General features: G+C 31.5%; 2 protein-coding genes across 2 annotated transcripts; both read right to left on the reverse strand.

Annotated features, from left to right (window-relative positions):
• Positions 1 to 5,745: 5,745 nt before the first annotated feature.
• Positions 5,746 to 7,476, reverse strand: LOC132740208 (uncharacterized). Its single transcript, XM_060728066.1, has one exon. It carries the CDS (start codon positions 7,474 to 7,476, stop codon positions 5,746 to 5,748), a length of 1,731 nt encoding a protein of 576 aa, XP_060584049.1.
• Positions 7,477 to 13,364: 5,888 nt separating this feature from the next.
• On the reverse strand, positions 13,365 to 14,852 carry LOC132740202 (uncharacterized). Its single transcript, XM_060728058.1, has one exon. It carries the CDS (start codon positions 14,850 to 14,852, stop codon positions 13,365 to 13,367), a length of 1,488 nt encoding a protein of 495 aa, XP_060584041.1.
• Between the last annotated feature and the right edge of the window lie 7,165 nt (positions 14,853 to 22,017).

The following is a 22,017-nucleotide window of genomic DNA, read 5'->3' on the forward strand; positions in this document are numbered from 1 at the left end:
CCTTTGTTGATTTTTTCACTATATACCATATATATGTTGTCAGTGGGGGCATCCGTGTCCTTTGGACACATAACTAAATTTCATTTTAGGGAACATATGCATTAAAATTGAAATTCATAAATTAATCGACACATTGAACTTTTCATGTACAGACTCAATCAAACCGAGTCTGCCATTTTTACGTAAGCTTATTGTGATTTATGTTCCGAAGGATCACCCTTTCTCAAAATGTTTATTTAGCACGGCTTATATGTAAGTAATTATGTTCTTTACCAGAGTTATCTTATTTTTTCATCATCACATAATGTGAACTTTATAACTCATGTCTACATTTGTTTCTAAATATCAATTTGCCGATGTTATCATTGTTTTTGCTCAAACATACGCCATATAATGTCAATTTGTTCTTTAGATACCTTTAATCCGTATATCTTGCCTGACCCGATAGTGATTTGCCTCCACAATTAGTTTACAGCCGATCAACACTTTTACCTATGTCTCTGATAATAATAATTCACACAAAAACATATTGTTTGAAAATTTTTGTAATATAAGCCCGCGCATTGCGTAGCTCATCTATACAAACGCTATCACTTATCTATTTGACTTTAATATTTTAGCTACAAACCTGTATTAAACAACATTAGAACAGAAAAGGCCCAACATCGTAAATTATTATCAGGGGTTTATAATTTATTATCTCTTATGAACAGACTCCAAAGAAAATAGAGACTGCAAGTGTCAACTATATATATTTGGTTTGGAATATTGCTCTTCAGGGATCTCCACTTTTACAGAATACAACAAACATCCAAACATTGAAGAATTTGTACAAACAGTAAAGGAATTATATAAAAGTCAATACAAAAAATAAACTTGTTACGAGCTCGAAGAGCATATACAAAGGGCCTGCTAAAATGAGCATTACTGTTACGCGACCAAAAAAAAGATAGTAATGTATATTTTGAACTGAACTTGTACTAACTATGGAGGGTAGTGATGGCTGGGGGATAATGCTGTTTCTCCAATTTGGAGATCAAAATAAAATTTATTTTTATATATATATATAAGAAGTTCATGAATGTAGGAGCACATTTGGCACGAATCTTTATGAGTCGATCAATCTGTTTTCTATTCAGAATGATTTTTAAGTATTTTTTTCCCCTTTCCCCATTTATTTATTTGCATTTTGTGAAAAATGGCTGTTTACCTCCTGTTTCAAGTTCAAATTGCTATGAAACTATAAAAAAGGTTTCAAAATTGTTCAAACTTAGCACAAATGTTGACTCAACCATAGCCTTTGTAACGGCATACTTATTCTATTATAAATTCGTATTACCATGGCAACGAGGCGACATCTCAAAATTGCCAACAATAACTATTTTGCGTTGATTTTTCCATCAAAACTGATTTCAAAGTGCTGCAACTTCTAAATGAATTGAGATAGAGTCAAAGGCTTTTCAGCGTTGGTTACACATTACCTGAAGATTTACCTGAGGATATTTTAGGTGAATAATTGTGTACAGGTATAAAAATATTTGATGGCTGTGTCGGTTACTATTAAAAAAGTGTTGACTTCCCTGATTAGTACCATCCTGTTCTATTATCTGATAGTGTCAATTATCTTGAAGCAATTGTTAAAAGAAGTTATTTGGAAGGTTATTATTTTCCATAGCGAACTTTTTTCACAAATATTCTCCGTAATCTGTGGCACACTTTTACTCTTCTTCCGTTTTTTCCCATTTAGAACAACAAAAAAGCATAAAATTTACTTTCCTCCTTGACTACATAATTATCCAAAAGCTACCTTATCTGTCAATCACTTTAGAATGCATATCACTTAATATATTTTAACGAAATTTTGGAAAATTTATTTTCCACAAAAAATTTGAAAGTCCATTAATTTGATGCATGCGCATATCATATATGTAATGCGTAGGAAAATACCTTCAATTTTTCCAAAACATAATGGCTTTTTTGCTCACCCGACCACAAAGTTGTCAAGGTGAGGTATAGTGTTGGGGCTATGTCAGTCGTCGTGCGTCGTCAACTTTTTGGCGGGCTGTTAACACTCTGGCAGACACATTTTTGATTGGATCATAATCAAACTTTGTCAGAATGTTTGTCTCAATAAAATACAGGTCAAGTTCGAATATAGGTCATCTCGGATCAAAACTAGAACACATGTGCTAAAAATATATAATAAAAAATGTTAAAACACTAGTGGCTGCAGTTTTAAACCAAATATCCTGGAAATTAATGAGGAATATTGTTTTGATGATTTCTACGTCAAGATTGAATATAGGCTATCTCCGATCAAAAACTAGATCACGGAGCTAATAATAGAAAAATCTTGTTAACTCTCTAGTGGCTGCAGTTTTGATTCAAATATTCTGGAAATAAGTCAGGAAGATTGTTTAAATGATTCTATGTCAAGTTCGAATATGGGTCATCTCAAGTTAAAACATAGGTCACAGAGGCTAAAAGTAGAAATATCTTGTTAACACTCTAGTGAATACAGTTTTGATACAAATGTTCTGCAAATTGATGAGGAAGGTTGTTTTAAAAATTTCAAGATCAAGTTCGAATATGGATCATCTCTATTAAAAAATATGGCAAATGAGCTAATAATAGATAAATCTTGTTAACGCTATAGTGGTTGCAGATTTGATTCAAATATTCTGGAAATTGATTAGAAAGGCATTTTGTTGATTTATAGGTCAAGTTCGAATAATGATCATCTCGATCAAAAACTAAGTCACAGGAGCTAAAAATAGAAAAAATATTGTTAACAGTCTAGTAGCTGCACTTTTGATACAAATATTCTGTATTGTTCAGAAAGGTTGTTTTGTTGGTTTCTAGATCAAGTTAAAATATGGGTCATATCCGGTCAGAAAAAAGGTAAAATAAAATATCTTTGAAATTGATCTGAAAATGTTTTTCTTAATTTCTATGTCAGGTTTGAATATTTATCTCCTGGCGTCAATAACTAGGTCACACCGTCTAGATAATTGCTTGGAGGAGTTTGAAATGGGTCATCTATTATGAAAGGCTAGGTCACAGGAGGTAATTGTTAACTCTCTCGTGGCTAATGTTGTTATCCAAATATCCTGGAAATAAGTCTGCAAGTTTAAATTTCATGATTAAAAACTAGGTCACACCGCCAAAATATGGAAAAACCCTTTCAACACTCTAGTCCATTTTGGACTTAATTTTCTTCAAACTTCGTGAGGATGCTTGCCTTAGTAATTGCTCGGATGAGTTCGATGGGTCATGTGAGCGATCTTGTTGATATATAGGAACGTGTTTTATATACAATTTATTTAAAATAATTCAATTTTTCCAATTTTAAATGCTTCGTTTTTATATACATTAATCTGAGTATAAATAATCAAAAAGTTTGAATGTATAAAATTTGTTTATTAGTTTGATTGGATTTTACGTCACACCGACACAGTGTATGTCATTTGGCTACGTTCCAGCTTTACTGGTGGAAGAAGACCTCAGGTGCCATTCCGTGCATTACTTCAGGCACCAACGATTACCTGAGTAGAACCACCGATGTTCCGTAAGCTAGCTGAATAGCTTACTCACATGAAAGAATCCAAAGTCCCTGTTGGGATTCAAACCAACAGCGGTGAGGGGCAAGTGGTTTGAAGTCAACGCCCTTAATCACTAGGCCACGGACGCCCCATGTTTATATAAAGTTAAGCAAGATGACGAACATCTACGTTACACTAGAAATCTAAGTGGAAATAGTATTCTAGATTAAATGCAATCAAATGAAAAAGATAAGAAAATTATTTAAACTACAAGCTGCCGTAATCTATTTAATTCTATTCTATTCTCATCGTTGGTTACACGCGGTATATATTAAGTACACACTACATAATCTACCACGTAGATAATGTAGTATGTAGGGAATATATACCGTGGGTAACCGACAATGTTCTATTCTGTTCCATTCTATGAAGCCTATGAAGTATACGTATTGCATCTAGATATTATAACATTTTAGACTACGGTTGGACATAACACTTGATTTCATAGGCATTGTTGCCGGTACGCATATGGAGAGACATAAATGAGTGTACCTTTGCCTCGGCTATGGTCACGTGCTTATATTATATGAAATGAATATAACATTGATCAAAATGTCACTCATTTATATAGTTCCATAAACTGTCTGCCACTTGATTACCATTTAATGAAGCACATTTGTTTGTGATGAATGAAAGATGATACAACTTTAACCTGCATATAAAATGGAAAGGTTTTTAATTTACATCCTCTTGTACGGTGGTGAAATTTTGATTTCATAAATTCACGATCTCAAAATCACTAATTCAACATCATTATTTTGTAAAAAAATTCGTGAAGTTGAAATTATGAATTTGTAAAGTTGAAATTGTGAAACTCTAAACGTAAAATCGTGACTTTGATTTAATGAAAAATAATTGTGTTGTTGAAATTAGTGAAGTTGATACCGTAAATTCAAGTAGCAATTAATTCCACTTTTAAGTATTGTTTGAAAATTATGATCGTTTAACAGAAAAATAATCGATTTTCTTTCTTAAAAGTATTTAACAATTTTTTTAATTAGCATTAATATAACAATGTCACAATGTACTCAGGGGGTATATTTTAAATGTTTAGCTTTTTCATTTTCTTCCCTTTTGAATATTTATTGGAGAAATATGTATGATATTTAGACAAACAATGTAATTGGAATATAAAAACACAAATACTATAACTCCAGAAAGTTATCTCTATTCATCCTGAAGAGCATGATGGAAGATATATGATAATACACAATAAAATATATATTTAATTTCTAACATAACTTTCATGTTATCGTTAACAATAATTGTATACATATAAATTACATTATGATATATATCACAGAAAAGTCAACTGAAACCAAGAAACTGGTGTAAATTTTATCTTATTAACTTCCTTGTTATTAATCCTGGAACTGTTTAATTCATGAAATGAATTTGCCTTTTTTGAGTTTGGCACAGTCCATTTGAAGTGTTTAAGATTTCAATATTAGAATAGAAAAAAGCTGGTCAGACAGCTCGAATGTACATGTTGGCTTGAGTGTATACTGGTGGCAAAGGCTAATCACTTTCTGGTCAGGCAGGATATAAGGGTTTATGTATTAAATAATAATAATATTAATTTAAGATAATAAAATTTGAATAACGTAGTGATATTATATCACAAATATTTGAAGAAAACAATCTTCGGCAAATTGATATTTACAAACTCATATTATGATTCTAAAGTCAACATTATATGATGATTAAAACATAAAATAACTACTACAGAAGAGACAAATATTTGAAGAAAACAATCTTCGGCAAATTGATATTTACAAACTCATATTATGATTCTAAAGTCAACATTATATGATGATTAAAACATAAAATAACTACTACAGAAGAGAACTGCTTTACATAAAAGCAAAGCTTAATGATAGATCCTTCGGAAACATTAATCACAATTAACACGGTTTGATTGAGTCAGTACATGAAATGTTCAGTGTGACGATTAATTGAAACAATGCATATTTGCTTAAAATGAAATAAAATAAACAGTCAATGAAATCATACATATTAAATTGTTTTCTCCTGATGTTAGCGATGTTAATCCGTCATAGCATTCTTCGGCTGCATTTTGATAAGCACACTTTTTCTAAGAATATTGTTTTATGTAAATGTCTTTTTTTGTCATGAACAGCTACTATGTTGATATTTTGAATTTCTGCATAGTATTATTTCCAAGACAGTTATTTGTAACAACAAGACATGATTTATCACGCGAAACACATACTCTATATGGATATTTCATATCTATATTATACGATGATAACATCTGACCTGTTTGGGATATCTGTACAATGGTGTTTGTTTTATTGCTGCACACAAGGATAGTATCAAAGGGACCAACTGTTACACCACGTGGTTCCTGTATCAAATTATCTTTCACTTCGACTCTCGTGTCTGTCTTTATGTCACATATGCAGACAGTATGCTCGTCTCTATCTGTAATCACCACTTTGTCGCTGCTGTTTATATAAGTACTAGCGCTAGTGCCTATCGGATATGTCTTGTTTGGAAAGTTAACACTAAAGTCATGCTCCTCTCCTGTCATTGATACAATACGGACAGGTTTTGGTTCACCAAACGTTCCAACTACAAATTGTTTATCATCTTTCATACATATGGAGTAATATTTCGATTTCACTCTACATGTCTTACTTGAAGTTATTTCATTACATTTACTAACATGTAGAAATTCTATACTGTATTCATTACCACGTGTTATCGCTACTTCCTCCTCGGATACTACAACAACAGATAATGGTATGTAAGACAGCTGATGTGATCCTACTTTCTCAAGCTTCTCATTGTACACTAAACATCTCTTGTTTGTGTTATCTACAGCCACCAGTCTACCATCAGGTAGAAAATCTATTCCTGTATAGAACGGTTCATCGATATCATCTCCCGATTTATCCAAAACAATAGCAGAAACTTGTGTTAAAGTCATCGCCATGTTAACAGAATTTAGATCTTTTTGGCGATAATACTTTAATAGCAATTGTGCTGGAACGTATTCAGTAACTGGTAATGGCGGAAGTTTTAATGTTTCATCAAAATGAAAAGAAATGTTCACCGTCATTAAATTCTGACATTCCTTCCTGATGTTTCTGCAGAGGGCATTGATTTTACTCTCCATTTTCTGTTCTGCTATATATTTCTGAACTGGAGTTCCATTTTTGAAAATACTTTCAATCGTCTCCAAGCACGATGTAACATCAACCAAATGTTTATCGTTTTGTGTTTGTTTCATTGTCAGATATTCTGATGTTTCTCTCTGAAGAGTTTCAGCTCTCTTGATGACAAAATCTTCTAAATCGTCAAACATTCTCATTACTTCGTCTCGCATTCGTCTAACCTTAACATGTATTTCTTTTATATCTTTAGCAAGTTGGTCTTTTGAAGAACGGATGTGTCTTGCAATACCCTCAGCATCTTCTCTAGCTTCCAACAATTTCTCCCCTAATTTAGAACCTACTGACGTCATTTTCCCTGCAATCTTCTCAATTTCTACAACGCTGTGACATTTTCGATGATTTACAATAGCACAAGTACTGCAGCAAAGTATGTTTTCATCTTCACAGAAGAATTTAAAATGTTTTTGATGTTGATCACATATATCTAAGGCCTCCATTATAAACGAAATACTTGTAGCATTAGTTTCTTTCACGCTCACCAATTCATGATTTATCAAGATGTTGAGCACGTTGTGTACATTTGAACAATCATTACATTGGAATTCATTACAAGTTGAACAAAACTTGTCAGCTACAGTTTGCTTATCCTTACTTAAACATGGTTGACACAATGTTTCCTTCACACGACCAGGAATTTCATCAACCTCTCCTATTTTATATCCACTTTCAGTCATTTTGTGGAACGATTATATTGTCTTTATTTGAGATATAACATATATACATGCATTTAAATCTCAAGGTCATTTTCGGCGGCACTGTATTACAGCTTTACAAACTTAGATACAATAAAAACAAGTCAGGTTTTAAGACTGATTTAAATTATGAAATGTTCATGCAAACTAGTATATTGTTCCGATCTAAATGTTATCTCTCTCATCTCTCGAATATTAACGTGTGGTTGATATAAACAATAGATCAATTTGGAACGCGGAGTTTATTTGGAGTATATGTTATGAAGCTATTAGGATATGAAACGTGTTTTTTCGAGATCAAATCTGCAATTGTATATATTGTTTTAGTATTTGTTTTCATTTTCAGAAGATATATTTTTTATGGTTTGTCATGTAAGCTCTCTCTCTCTCTCTTTCATATAGCTTAATTAATTCAATGTTTTGCACAATTGACCATTAAACTTATAATGGTTAAAGTGACATTATGCCCATCCAAAAGTATTTTGTCAATGAATATATAAAAGTCAAAAGAATTTTACATTTTGTTATTTATAATTTACTTCATATGAAAGGAGGTAATTGAAATATCTGTAAATGTCCATCGCAATAATCTGTAACTTTAAATTAATAAAATAGTGGGAATAGCCTTTTTATATTTCAGGTAGATATTTTGTTATCCTTAACATTTTACAATATCAACAACAGTCAATCTTAGGAAATAAACAGTCAGTTCAGATGCGCTTGACAATTAAAAAAATGAGCATATATTATGTAATTTTAGCAGTCATTGAACAAATTGAATATTATTATTACTCTACTATATGTGTATAGGAAGTATCGACACCCCTATTTGTCAATATTGATGTAAACAGATAATTGAAGGAATAAAAAATCTAGCTGTCAGAAATATGATATATTTGTTTTGACTGAATACGAGTAAGAACGAACGCTGTGACAGTATTTTAATTCATAAAATACATAAATATTCTTTTCAGTATGTTGTGCTCAATGCAAATATGTTACCTCAATGATACATAAGTTTAATAAATTAATGATATTAACCCATTTCAAGCTAAATTTTTTAAAAGGATTTATCAATTATTAATTTGAATAGTTCTTTTGGCAATTACGGATCTTTAAAATATATCAAAATATAAAAAAGCTACTAATAATACAGATTTAATAACGATGGTGACAAAATGATAGTGACACTATGACAATACGATTTCAACAGTACGATGGTGACAGAAGGATTGTAAAGCAGGACATTTTTGATGGCGATAGTCCATCGTAAAATCACCATCATAATGTCGTCCTAGAGAAAACGTGCTGGCCAAACGGATCACCGCAGAAATAAACATTCTTTTTATTCCTACTTTCGTCATATTAACATTAAATAAATGAGGGGACTATGGGTTATGTGTTTCCTGTGTAATTGTTTCTTAATCAAGGAATTCTCACAATATTTTATATGTATTTTAAAAACAATACAGCAGAAGGTCTGAAGGATTTTCCTTTTTACAAATACTTACTTCTTTCTTTTCAAAATATAGCCATTTTCTGTGATTTCAGTTTGTTGGAACGAACTATGTCCGTTGTGGTGACGAACAATGTCTCTGCAACTCGTTTAAGACAGTCATTGTCCGCTTTGGCTATACCCCCTGATTTTGATTTTATTTGCAATGAAGAAGAATAAAATTACATATAGGTATATAAACCTGAGTAACATAGTGGTAAGATAGTTAAGATCATGAAGTGCTCAGCCTATCAAACTTTAATTTCGAGTTCAAATCTGCAATTGTGCAAATTTTCAGTATGTTTTTTTTTTTTTTTTTTCAGAAGACATATTCTTTTTATAGTTTGGGATGAAAGTATTCTTTTTCTCTTTTATAAACCTGTAATACATTAACTGCCTTGCACAATTGAAAGTTAAACTTATAACGGATATAGTGACATTACGCCGATGCAAGGGTATTAAGTCAGTGAACGGGCAAATGTCAAAATAACTTTCTATGTTGCTATGATTCATTCAACTTTATAAATTATTTCGCATATGACATTAAGTTAGGGGGGAAATATCTATAAAGATAACATAAATACAAAAAATCTTTTTAAGGATTCAAACATAAATAGAAGAATTATCGACACCCCCATATGTTAATATTAATGTTATCAAATTCAGAAAGCAATTGAGAGCTGTAAGATATTTGATTTTCCTTTTGAGTGATTATGAATTAGATCGAATACGGTTTAAAACTGTTCACTTTGACATCTTAGTCGGCAGAACGGTATTCCGAGGGTACCGGGTTTAAGTCTCTGTTAGGTTGCACATCTTTCGCACCCTCTTACATTTGACGCCAAGCGGGGGACCGTGAATGCATATAGCTCATAGTTTAATTAGCATTCAACTGTAACCGTGAAAAAATCAGGTACGAATTTCAGTATAACGAGAGAGTATGTCACGGTTGAAAACTGTGCAATATTTAGGAGAGAAGAGGTGTAAACGGCCGGATAGCTCAGACGATAGAACCGTTGAACAGTACTCCGTGGGTCTTGGGCTCGAGTTCCGGCCAGGCTGCACATTTTGCTCACCCTGTCACATATGACAGTATCTCAATTTGCCAATTTATCAGCAATAATTAATAATGGAGAGCTATATGGTACCTCTTGAAGTGAACTTATATAATATTGCAGAATAATGTATACTTATGTTTTCCGCTTCAAAGGGAATCGCCTGCCATTATAACTGACTCGTCTACTGTTATTAATGTTAAAAAGATATCACACTGTCACTAGTAAATGAACATTAACTTAAGGATTTTACAACAGCCGTGTTATATTTCAATGTCACGTTTCTATACTGATCAGGGGAAGTTACCGCTACGAGAAGTATATTGTATCAGCAACGGTTACTTTTCCTTAGCAGTACAGAGGTGAGAGGAGGATGTTGTAGCCGAGAATATATTTACTGGTATGAGATAAGAAACCGTTAACTTTATACCTGTATTTAGGGTTAAATAGAAATGTTGAGTATCCTGAGAAAATAATTAATTGAATAAATTAAAGTGCAGAACTTTAATGACCTAAAACATACCTTTATTGGGTTCATATTGCGACAATGTAAAACTATCGGTTTTGAAGCTCGGACCGATATTAATTTATAAATACTTTTAGCCAAATTTCACCCATTTATATACCATAAAATGAATGCTTATTGTATGTCATTAAATTTCTGTCATTTATGTTCTATGAAATGCCTCCCATTTTATATAAGTCTGATATTTGCATAGCCACTTTAAAGCGTGTCAGTAAAGTAAAGGAAAATACCCATAAAATAGTTCCAATACAATATTTTCTCATCTCCTACGTTGTCCTTTTGAATAATAGATTAAATTATTTAATTAATATGAAGCACATTTGTTTGTGATGAATGAAATATGTTTGAAAATTTACTTGCGTATAAAATGGAATGGTTTTTAATTTAGATCTTTTTGTACAGTGGTGAAATTTTAATTTCATAAATTTACGATCTCAAAATCACGAATTTAACATAATTTTTTTTTCAAGAATTCGTAATGTTGAAATCATGAATTTGTCAAGTTGATATTGTGACACTCAAAACGTAAAATCGTGCAGTTAAATTCATGAAGTAGAAATCGTAATATCGTGTTGTTGTAAACGTGAATTTGTGAAGATGAGATCGTAAATTCAAGAGGCAATTAATTACACTATTAAGAAATATTTGAAAGTTTGGGAGTTTAAAAATCATTCTGAATAGAAAAATGATTGATGGACTGATTGATTGACATTAAACATATTTAACATTTCTTTTTTAAAATCTGCTTGAAATTCAAATATAAAACACAAATACTACAACTACGGTTAGTTATTTTTATTTAAACCCAAAGAGTATAATATAAGATATATAATAAGACACAATAAAATATATACATTTTCTTACATAACTTTCATGTAAAGGCTAACAATAATTCTATACATATCTATTATATTATGATATATTTTATAATAGGAAACTCAACTGAAGCCATGAAACTGATGTAAACTTTATCTTAATATCAACTTTCTTGTTATTTATCCTGTACCCGCTTAATTCGTGTTCACGAAATGGATTTGCCTTTTTAAGTTTAGTACAGCCCATTTGAAGTGTATAAGATTTCAATATTATAATACGAGGACTGTTCAATATATGAGACTGTCCTCATATATTTTTATTCTAACATGAAATATAACTAAATGTGGTATCATTATTACATATAACTTATTCTTGATCAGATTAGCTGATTGCTAGAAAAAATATAACGTAACATAGAAATTATTTCCATTTCAATAACCATAGTAAAGCGTTATCGCCCAGCCCGTTCTGTCTTATAAAACGTAACTAATTATATAAAGTAAAGCAAGAAACATTTTTTGCAATGACGTAAAACTCCGCCAATAGTTTGTACATTATATCAGTGACGCCATGTGAAAAAATGACGTCATTGCATCGTAAAACATTGATGTAATCAACATTTGTTCACGGTACCCTGACACGTTGTCACGTTAAGATTATGACGCAAGAACGTCTTGAAGTGCGGGCGAAATTAAGTTTTGCTTGCATTTAGGCAAATCGGCGACGGAAACATTTACAATGTTGTAAGAGGCTAAAGGGAAAGACAGTGTTTGTCGAATGTTAGTGCTTAGGTGGCACAAAAAGTTTTCTGAGGGACTCACATCTATAGGTCCGGCAGGAAAAGTCCGTGAAGCGTCACGCGTCACGTCAATTCAGTCAGCGCTTAATACGGATAGGCACAGCTTGCCGAAATTGCTGACGTGAGCGTAGGAAGTTCGCATCGTATACTGACGAAAGATTTAAGCATAACTATTATAGTGTTGAATAATCCTAATAGAAGTTTAGTAATTTATGTATAACATAACGACGTTTAAACTGCGCAAACGACGTCGCTGACGTCGCGACATGTTGTGCGGGGGCGATAGTGCAAACATAACTTTCTTATAAATTCTGTAACTTTAAAACTGTTTTATGAATTACTTTAACGTTTTCAGATTGTATTCAGAAATGAATGATCTTTGTTATTATGTATTGTATATAACCGTTGAATGTATCAAATAAAAGATATGAACAAAGTCTCATTATATATTGAACAACCCTCGTATAAAAAAAAACTGATCAGACAGGTCGAATATGCAAGCTGGCTTGGCTGTATACTGGTTGCAAAGGCTAACCACTTCCGGGTCAGGGAAGATATTAGGATTTAAAGTATGAAAAGTATGAAAATAATATGAGTAATACCTGAACAAATAACTTTGATAAATTGATATTTACAAACTCAAACATTATATTACAAAGCCAACATTATGTGATGTTTAAAACATAAGATAACTATGGTACAGAACATAACTGCATACGTATAAGCCATGCAAAATAAAAAAAATAAAGAAAGGGTGATCCTTCGGAAGCATTTATCACAATAAAATTACATGAAAATTGCAGACTCGGTTTGATTGAGTCTGTTCAATGTGACGATTAATTGATTAATTCCAAATTTATGCACGTATGCCTAAAATGAAATAAATAATAATATCAATTGAAATAATTGAAATAATTAATATTGAATTGTTTACTCTTGATGTTTGCGATGTTAAATCTGTCTGTCAAAGCATACATTGGACTACATTTTAACGATTTTGATACGCACACTTTTTCCAAGAATATTCATTTGAATATCGTTTTCGCTTAAACAGCTACATTGGTGCTAGAACAAATATAATTCCACGATCCTTCCATCATATGTAACCGATAATTTCTCGTTTCATTACTTTGTGCATTAAGTGTGTAAATCATCATTGTGAACCAGTAGATTGTGTTACTAACATGATATTTTGAATTTATGCAATTTTCTCTTTCCAGGACATCTATTTGTAACAACAAGAAATGATTTATCACGTGAGAGACATACTTTACACGGATTCTCCATATCTATCTTGTACGATGATAGGATCTGACCTGTTTTGGATATCTGTACAATAGTGTTTGTTTCTAAACTACACACCAGGATAGTATCAGAAGGTCCAACTGCTGCACCACGTGGTTCCTGTATTTGATCATCCTTCACTGCGACTCTCGTGCCTGTCTTGATATCATATATGTAGACAGTATGCTCGTATCTATCTGTTATCACAACTTTGTCACTGCTCTTTATGTAAGTACTATCGCATGAGTCTATAGGATATGATTTGTTTGGGAAGTTGACACCAAAATCATACTCCTCACCTGTCAATGATACAACACGAACAGGTCTTGGTTCATCATAAGTCCCTACTACGAAATGTCTATCATCTTTTAAACATATAGAGTCATATTTCGTGTTCACTTTACATGCCCTACTTGAACTAATTTCATTACATTTACTAACATGTAGAAAATATATATCGTTTCCACTTGTTATCCCTATTTCCTCCTCAGATACTACAACAACAGATAATGGGTTGTTAGATAGCTGATATGATCCTACTTTCTCAAGCTTATCATTGTACACTAAACATTTCTTGTTAATGTTATCCACAGCCACCAGTCTACCATCAGGTAAAAAATCTATGCCTCTATTGAACGGTTCATCGATATCATCTCCAGTCTTCTTCAAATCAATGATTGAAACTGGCTTTAAAATCATTGCCTTGTCAACGGAATTAACATCTTCCTGCAAATTTAACTTTAATTGTAATTGTCCTGGAACATATTCAGTAATTGGTAATGGCGGCAGTTTAAATGTTTCGTCAAAATGAAAAGAAATGTTTACCGTCTCTAAGTTCTGACATTCCTCCTTGATGTTTCTACAGAGAGCATTGACGTTATTCTCCATTTTTAGTTCTGCTATATATTTCTGCGCTGATGTTCCATTTTTGAAAATACTTTCAATCGTCTCCAAGCACAATGTTACATCAGCAACATGTTTCTCGTTTCGTGTTTGCTTCTTTGTCAGATTTTGTAATGTTTCTCTCTGAATTGTTTTAGCTCTCTTGGCGACGAAATCTTCTATATCGTCAAACATTCTCATTACTTCGTCTCGCATTCGTCTAACCTTTAAATGCATTTCTTTTATATCTTGAGCAAGTTGATCTTTTGAAGAACGAATATGTCTCGCAACACTCTCAGCAGCTTCTTTAGCTTCCTTTAATTTCTCCCCTAAGGTAGAAATTGGTGAGGTAATATTCCCAGCGATCTTCTCAATTTCTACAACGCTATGACATTTTCTGTGATTAACAATAGCACAAGTACTGCAGCAAAGCTTCTTTTCATCTTCACAGAAAAATTCTAAAGAACGTTGATGTTGATCACATAGATCTAAGGCCTTCATTTTAACCGAAATACTTGCAACATCAGCTTCATTCACGCTCACCAATTTATGACTTTTTAAGATGGCGAGCACGTTGTGTACATTTGAACAATCATTGCATTGGAATTCATTACAAGGTTGAACAAAAACTTGTCCGCTACAGTTTGCTTATCCTTACTTAAACATGGTTGACACAAATGTTTCCTTCACACGACCGGAACTTCATCATCTTCTCCTATTTTACTTCCACTGTCCGCCATTTTGTGTAAACGATATATATTGTCCCTTATTAGATATTACATATATACATGCACATATATTTTACATCTCCAGGTCAATATTCAGCGACTTCAAACAAACTAAGATATTTAAATGAAACAAATCCGGGGTTTAAACTGATTTAACTAAATAAAAATGATCATGTTAGCCGTAATATATTGTTCTGATCCAAACGTTATCTGTCGTTATCTGTTTACTTTAAACTTGGGACTCGGATGAAGTCTATATCTAAATTAAAAGTCGAACACGATAACGTTTACATTATCCGGTCGTACCATAATGAGTTATTCAACTTTTACATGTCACGGTGTATAGCAAAAGTCAAATAAGCATTGCTGTTCAAATTCGGTATTTACTGCATATGACCGGGTACGAAAAAAAGGTAGTATATTTTCAGTATAAATGAAATTTTAGGAAAAGCTGCAAAGCTTCACACCATCTAAGATAATGAGCATAAAGTATGCTCAATAATTAAATTCTTAAAGACAACAACAACAACAACAACATTTATTTAGCAATTAAGCATTACAATGCTTTTAGCCATAATATACATTTGACATAAGGTGACAAATGACACGAGAAATCATTAGCAATCAAATATTTTCTGCATAGAGAAGCTTACACAATAAATAAACTAGTTTGACATAGGTAAATTTAAATCGCTACCAATATAATAATTATCAAATTTCTAAACTATTCCTTAATTTATTTGAAAAAAAATTTATATTTTGATAAGTTTAACAATTGTCTTTCATTATCTGTGGACATCAGTCTATCGAATTTATTAAGAGTTGGCCACCTACAAAAATATGGTTTGAAGTATTTTTTCCTTATTTCTCGATTATATTGGGCAGACAAGAAGCAAATGATACTCATCTTCAATTATATTATCTTGGTTGCAAAAATTTACATATTCTATTAGTTCGTTCTAAATATTAAGATATCTACCTCTTTCTATTTTCTAAATTATGCGAAAGATAATCTAAATCTACTTAAGGGCAATCCGAAATTTCCTTTCACTTATTGAATTTAAATATGTTTCAAAGTTAAAAGATTGTTTAAACCTACAGAAAGGAAGTAAACGTTGTGAATTTTTTATGTTTGCATTACCCAAGCTTGATAATAATTATCTAATATCCTTTGTTTAATTTCTAAAAATGTTAAAATTTTCCCCATTATCTTGATTTATCCATATATTTGAAAGTCCTAGATTTTTTTAACATTGTTTTTATATGAAATGCCCAATTTTAATTATTGTATGTTATATTATTATTGGCATCATTCTTAAGCATGATATAAATTTGTTTTTGCAAAGAGTTGTCTGATTTCAGTAAATGGATCCAATATCTTATCATAATTATTTTTCTAAAATAATCATAGAACTCTCCCTAATTCTCCGTAGAGACCAGTAGTATTAGTTGATTTATTAACCATATAAAAGTTTTCGACAGAATTTTGTATGAATAAGTTCTATATCTGTTCCTGCATTCATTCCCAGGACTTCTGAACAGTAGTTTAGTACAGTAGCAACTAGCGAATCAAACAATTACTTTTTTTCACTAGTAGAAAAATCGTACTTATCAAAAAATTGAAAATAGTTTATGTAAAGATTTAGATGCATGTTCTGCAATACATTTTTGGGTTCTATTCCAATTTGCATTTTTGAAAAAATATACGCCTAAATATTTAAAAGAAGTAACATTTTCTAGTAGAGTATTATAAAGATAAAAATCATAATTTGTATGTCTACTGCCTTGTTCAAAAATCATAACCTTAGTCTTTGAAGTATTTATTTTTAGACCCCATGTATTACATTACAAGGAGAACTAACTCTAAACAAAAGACACAAAAATATATCAAAATTTGATACTTGTTTATTTTATGAATGGGAGAATACGGCCATCGCTCAATGAAAACTTAATTATTATTTTACATACAAAAGAGCGAAGAAAGCCCTGGGAACAGATGCTGACTCGTTCCTTTTTACTTAATACAGCACAAAAAAGGCTGGTGGCGAAAACTAAAAAACGCCACATGCGCAATTCACTTAGGTAGAAAAACAACTGTCCTAAATAACACAAAATTGTCCTTTTTATACTTTCTCATCATAACAAAAAGTCATTTCACTATTGCCGATACACCAAAAAACTCATTGGCTGTTACATCACCAAAGAATCTGTTCTGAACACAATGTCGCATTACCATAGCATAAGGTCTACCAAACTATATGTGAGCCATGACTTGCCTTGACAATCTGAAAAAAAACACATTCAAAAAAACCAGCAGCAAACAGAAACATTTGTTAATTTTAACATATTATTTTGCATAAACACGGGTGTGTGGAGGGCGGGTGACCAAAAATTTCAAGATACATTTAAACTTAAACATGATTATTTTACAAAAATATACCACCCTGTCCAAAAAGTTTGACCTTCCCTTGTACAAGATGGCGAATGGAAAGGTAGACTGCTAAATTCCGGTACAACCGTCATCTACCGTAAAAAATTAAACCATCAAGAATTACTCCCCTTGTAACGTGTTCAAGCATATAGGGCTTAAACAGTAATATATTTTAATATCATTTATCATTGATTGTAAGGATTCTGGTGATGTTGCAAATAACACCTTATCATCTGCGTATAAAATTAAAAAAAAAATTAAATCTTCATATGTGAATAATCCATCTAGATTAGTATTTATATTGTCAACAATATCATTTACAAACATCATAAACATCAAAGAAGAACTCGGGGGTCTCCCTGTTTCAACGCCAAGTGTGAGAGAATTGGCTCAGAGAGTCTATTATTAAACCTAATACGTAATCGAACAGTTCTATACATAGATTTTTATTGCGTTTACCATTCTAGAGCTAACGTTTTCACTTAATAACTTTTGCCAGAGAAATGATCTATTTTTCTTATTCAAAACATTTTTCATAATCAATGAATACACTATATACTTTTTTACCAGAATTTAATAATTTTGAAATAACAGAATGCAAAATGAAAACACAATCGACTGTACTTTTCCCTTTTTTGAAATCCGAATTTGAGATTATTAGCAATTTTCTCATATTGTTATAGTCCATTTAGTTAACCTATTTAAAAGTATCTGAGAATATATTTTGGCTATTATATTATTTAAAGTTACACCCCGATAGTTTTTTGCGTCAGTTTCGTCTCCCGCCTTTAAATATTGGTATAATATATCCATCTCCCCAAGCTTCAGGGTAATCAGAATTTAAGAATAATCTATTTAAATATATTAAGTAAGTATGGGAAATGATATCATACGACGACTTAATAATTTCTGCGGATATACAATCGGGACCACATGCCTTAAAACTTTTTTGTCCATATACTGCGTTCCGAATTTCATTCTCGGTAATATCTTTATCTAAATTTTCATAAATATTGGTTTCTTGTCTAAATTCTGATTCTTGATCATTAGTTTCAGGTATTTCCCCAAAAAGATTATTAAAGTGATCGTAAAGTTCATCTATTTCTATTTTTTCTTCACAGCTGTTTTTACTTTTATAGCATTTTTTTATTGACTTCCAGAATGTACGCGGTTGTGTTTTTGCAATTTCTTCTAAACGTTTCGCTTCATTAATTTTAAAATTTGTTTTTGCTTTTTTTTTATTAGATTGTATTTAGTTCTACTTTTGGTGTATTTTATTCTATTTTCATCAGTTTTATTTCTTAGAAATAAATTCCTAGCTATTTTAAATTCTTTTTTAGCCAAGAAGCATGATTCATCAAACCATTTCGACTTTTTATGTGTCCGAATTTGACATCCTTTCCGAATATTTTCATAGCATTTGAATACAAATATTTTGAAAGTGTCTCGGTCTGTGTTTCAACAGTATAGTTATCCCCAACGCAGGAATCTATATCAGTTTTATTTGCAAGTAGAAGTTCTAAAAAATCTTTTACTTTGTCATTATCCCAAATTATTTTGTTTTCAGTAACATTTTCTTTAACCCTGCTATATGTCTGATCATTAAATAGACGACATTTTCTATTAAAGGTAAAACATAAAGGTGCATGATCCGAAAATTCATTCCATTCTAGAATATCAAAATCAGAAATAAAACTATAATTCAAAAAATGTGATAAAAGATAATCAGTTACACTAAGTCCACGTGCTGAGCAGAAGGTAAAGTCACCTTTACCTTGATCTCCATGTATTCGACCATTAAGTATGATATATCCTGTACTTTTACACATAGAAATTAATTTTTTTCCATTATTATCAATACAATTATCTTGATTTATACGTATTGGTATATTACTAATTTCAACCATTAAATCATCATCATTATCAATATCAAGGTATCTATCATACTCTAAAATATCATTTAAATCGGACGTTCTTGAATTGAAGTCTCCTATTACATAGACTTTTCCTAATTTACTATATTTTTGTATACCTTTTTCAATTTCTTCAAAAAAATCTACTTCTTTATGATTTAATACATTTGAGCCTTTCGGCGGAATAAACAAATTACATAAAAATACATCTTCATTGATTTCAAAAACATCATGAGAAATTTTAAGCCATATAAGTCCATCATTGTTCTTTTCAATAACAGATATTTTACTTTTTAACTTATTACGAAAATATATTGAGAGTCCTCCACTATATCGACCTTTCTTAGTTCCTATGCTTTTATTACCAAAAATATGAACACTGCTATATCCTTCGATATCTATATTGTATGTATGTGTTTTACTTATCCATGTTTCGCTTAACAAAATTAGGTCAAACGAATTTATGTATTTAATAAATTCATCATCAGTTATCTTTCTCAATAAGCCATTAACATTCCATGAGATACACTTTAGCTCCTCTCGACATCCCTAGTTTGTAATTTGCTTAAATTCCTCACTGTCTTTATGTTGAACAAAAAGTCTATCACCGATCCACTTGATCTTATTTCCGGCTGCTTTTTCTCTCCGCATAATATGATTTAACGCTTGCCTTTTTTCTAGAGTGGATTTAGTGAGTTGTACTCCTACACCAGTTTTCAAAGATTTTAAATGCTCTTTTCGTTCAAAAGATGTTTTTCGGATCAATTCCCTATCCTTTAGCCGATTAAATTTTACCAAAATAGGCCTGGGTCCCTTTCCTTCTTTTGAACCAATTCTATTTACGAAATCAATTTGTATATCATCCGTTATATTCAGATTGTCTTTAATGAACCTTTTAATCGTTAGCTCACAGTCCTCGTCAACTTCTTCTTTTAATCCATAAAACATAAGATTTTCTCTTAATCCATGAAATTCCACATCATTAACTTTTGATTCGAGTTGTTGGTTTTTTTGCTTCAAGATTGTTCACCATTTCCTGGAAATTTTTACATTTTTCACCTAGCCTTTTAATTTCTTGCTTTGCCGACTCTAACTTCTTCTTACTTTCCTCAGTTTCCTGATTTATGAATGTACATGATGCTTCAGTTTGTTCAACTCGTATGTCAATGTCTTTGACTTTAGTTTCTAATGTATCAACTTTCAAACATACCCTATTTACGGCTTTTTCAATACTATCAATTTTAGACATTGACTTTTTAATTTGTTTCATATCGTTTATCAAATCAGCAGCCCAAGGTGGCGGGCTGATACCCTGTACACCGGCATCATTGAAAGGCATGTATGACTGTGGTGGCATGAATGTCATGTTTAAAGGGTTCGGAATGGGAGGGGTGTATGCCATACTGGATGGTATATTGTTATCCATTTCATAAGTCTTTGCGCCAAATTTGAAATAGTCCGGCGAAGAAGTATTAAGTCGTTTGTTTTGTTTACTCACACTTTGTGTACTGTCCGTTTCCTGACCACTGGTCAAACCGGTTTCCCCCGTTATATGTGTAAAGTCTGTGTTATCTAAGTTTATCGGTGAAATAACTTTCCTTTTTCCTCGCTTTTTCTTCGACTCTGAGTTCGCTTTATCACTATTTATCTTCGGAGGCATCAAGTATTAATCCTATATGTCACTCAAATAATATTCCTGTCACTTATTTTTAAATTTAACTATGCTTTAAATCAAGTTTTATTCCAAAATTTTACTGCTCGAAATTTCGTGTCCACACCCCATGTCACGTGATCTTAAAATTCTTAAAGATCCTTTTCTCTGTGAAAAAAACAACAACAACAAACTGGGCATCTATGAGTAGATGGGGGAAAACGTAGAGGTATATTAATCACTTGCAATATTACTTTGCCAATTAGATTAATTAATACCAGAGAAAATGTTTATATTTGGAAGTAAACATTTATGAAATAAATTTTAAAATGGCTGCATTGAAGGAAAGTAATCTTTTTAATATTTGTTTCAATTTACCGAAAGAAACGGATATCGTTTGTTCTTTACATCGGACAATACCAGTCCCACCTCTATGTTTAAACGCTTATAATGCCTCTTCTTTTTTATTTTAAGAGTATACATTGATAGTTAGTTTATGAGTTATAAATCTAAAGATCGTATTAAGCCAGTACCAATAAATGAGTCGTATCATCTGTGGAATCTGTTTAGCTAAGTACGAGTTTCATTCAACTGACATGATAAAATAACAATGTCACATGCAAATGCATTAACTAATGTCTAAACAAGATGAATAAAGATATCTATTCGGTGTTATAGTATTTATGTTTCAATAACTATTACTGTATTTAAATATCATACATCTTTCTCTAGAAAACTTCCAGATAAAAGAAATAAAGAATATTAGATAAATGTAAAAATTATAAAACTACATTATATTGATATATTACTACTGTTAAGTACATATAAGTTAAAAGCGATCATTCGATCAAATCTGTTTTTCTGTTCAGAATACGAATGGAAATTTCAAGCAGTGCTAAATTGTTTTGTGAATTTCATCTTTATTAATTCACGATCAGTTCCA

The sequence above is a fragment of the Ruditapes philippinarum genome, unplaced genomic scaffold (genome assembly GCF_026571515.1).
Source record: "Ruditapes philippinarum isolate M1 unplaced genomic scaffold, ASM2657151v2 ctg2379_1_1_1_1, whole genome shotgun sequence".
In the NCBI taxonomy this organism is placed as follows: Eukaryota; Metazoa; Mollusca; class Bivalvia; order Venerida; family Veneridae; genus Ruditapes; species Ruditapes philippinarum.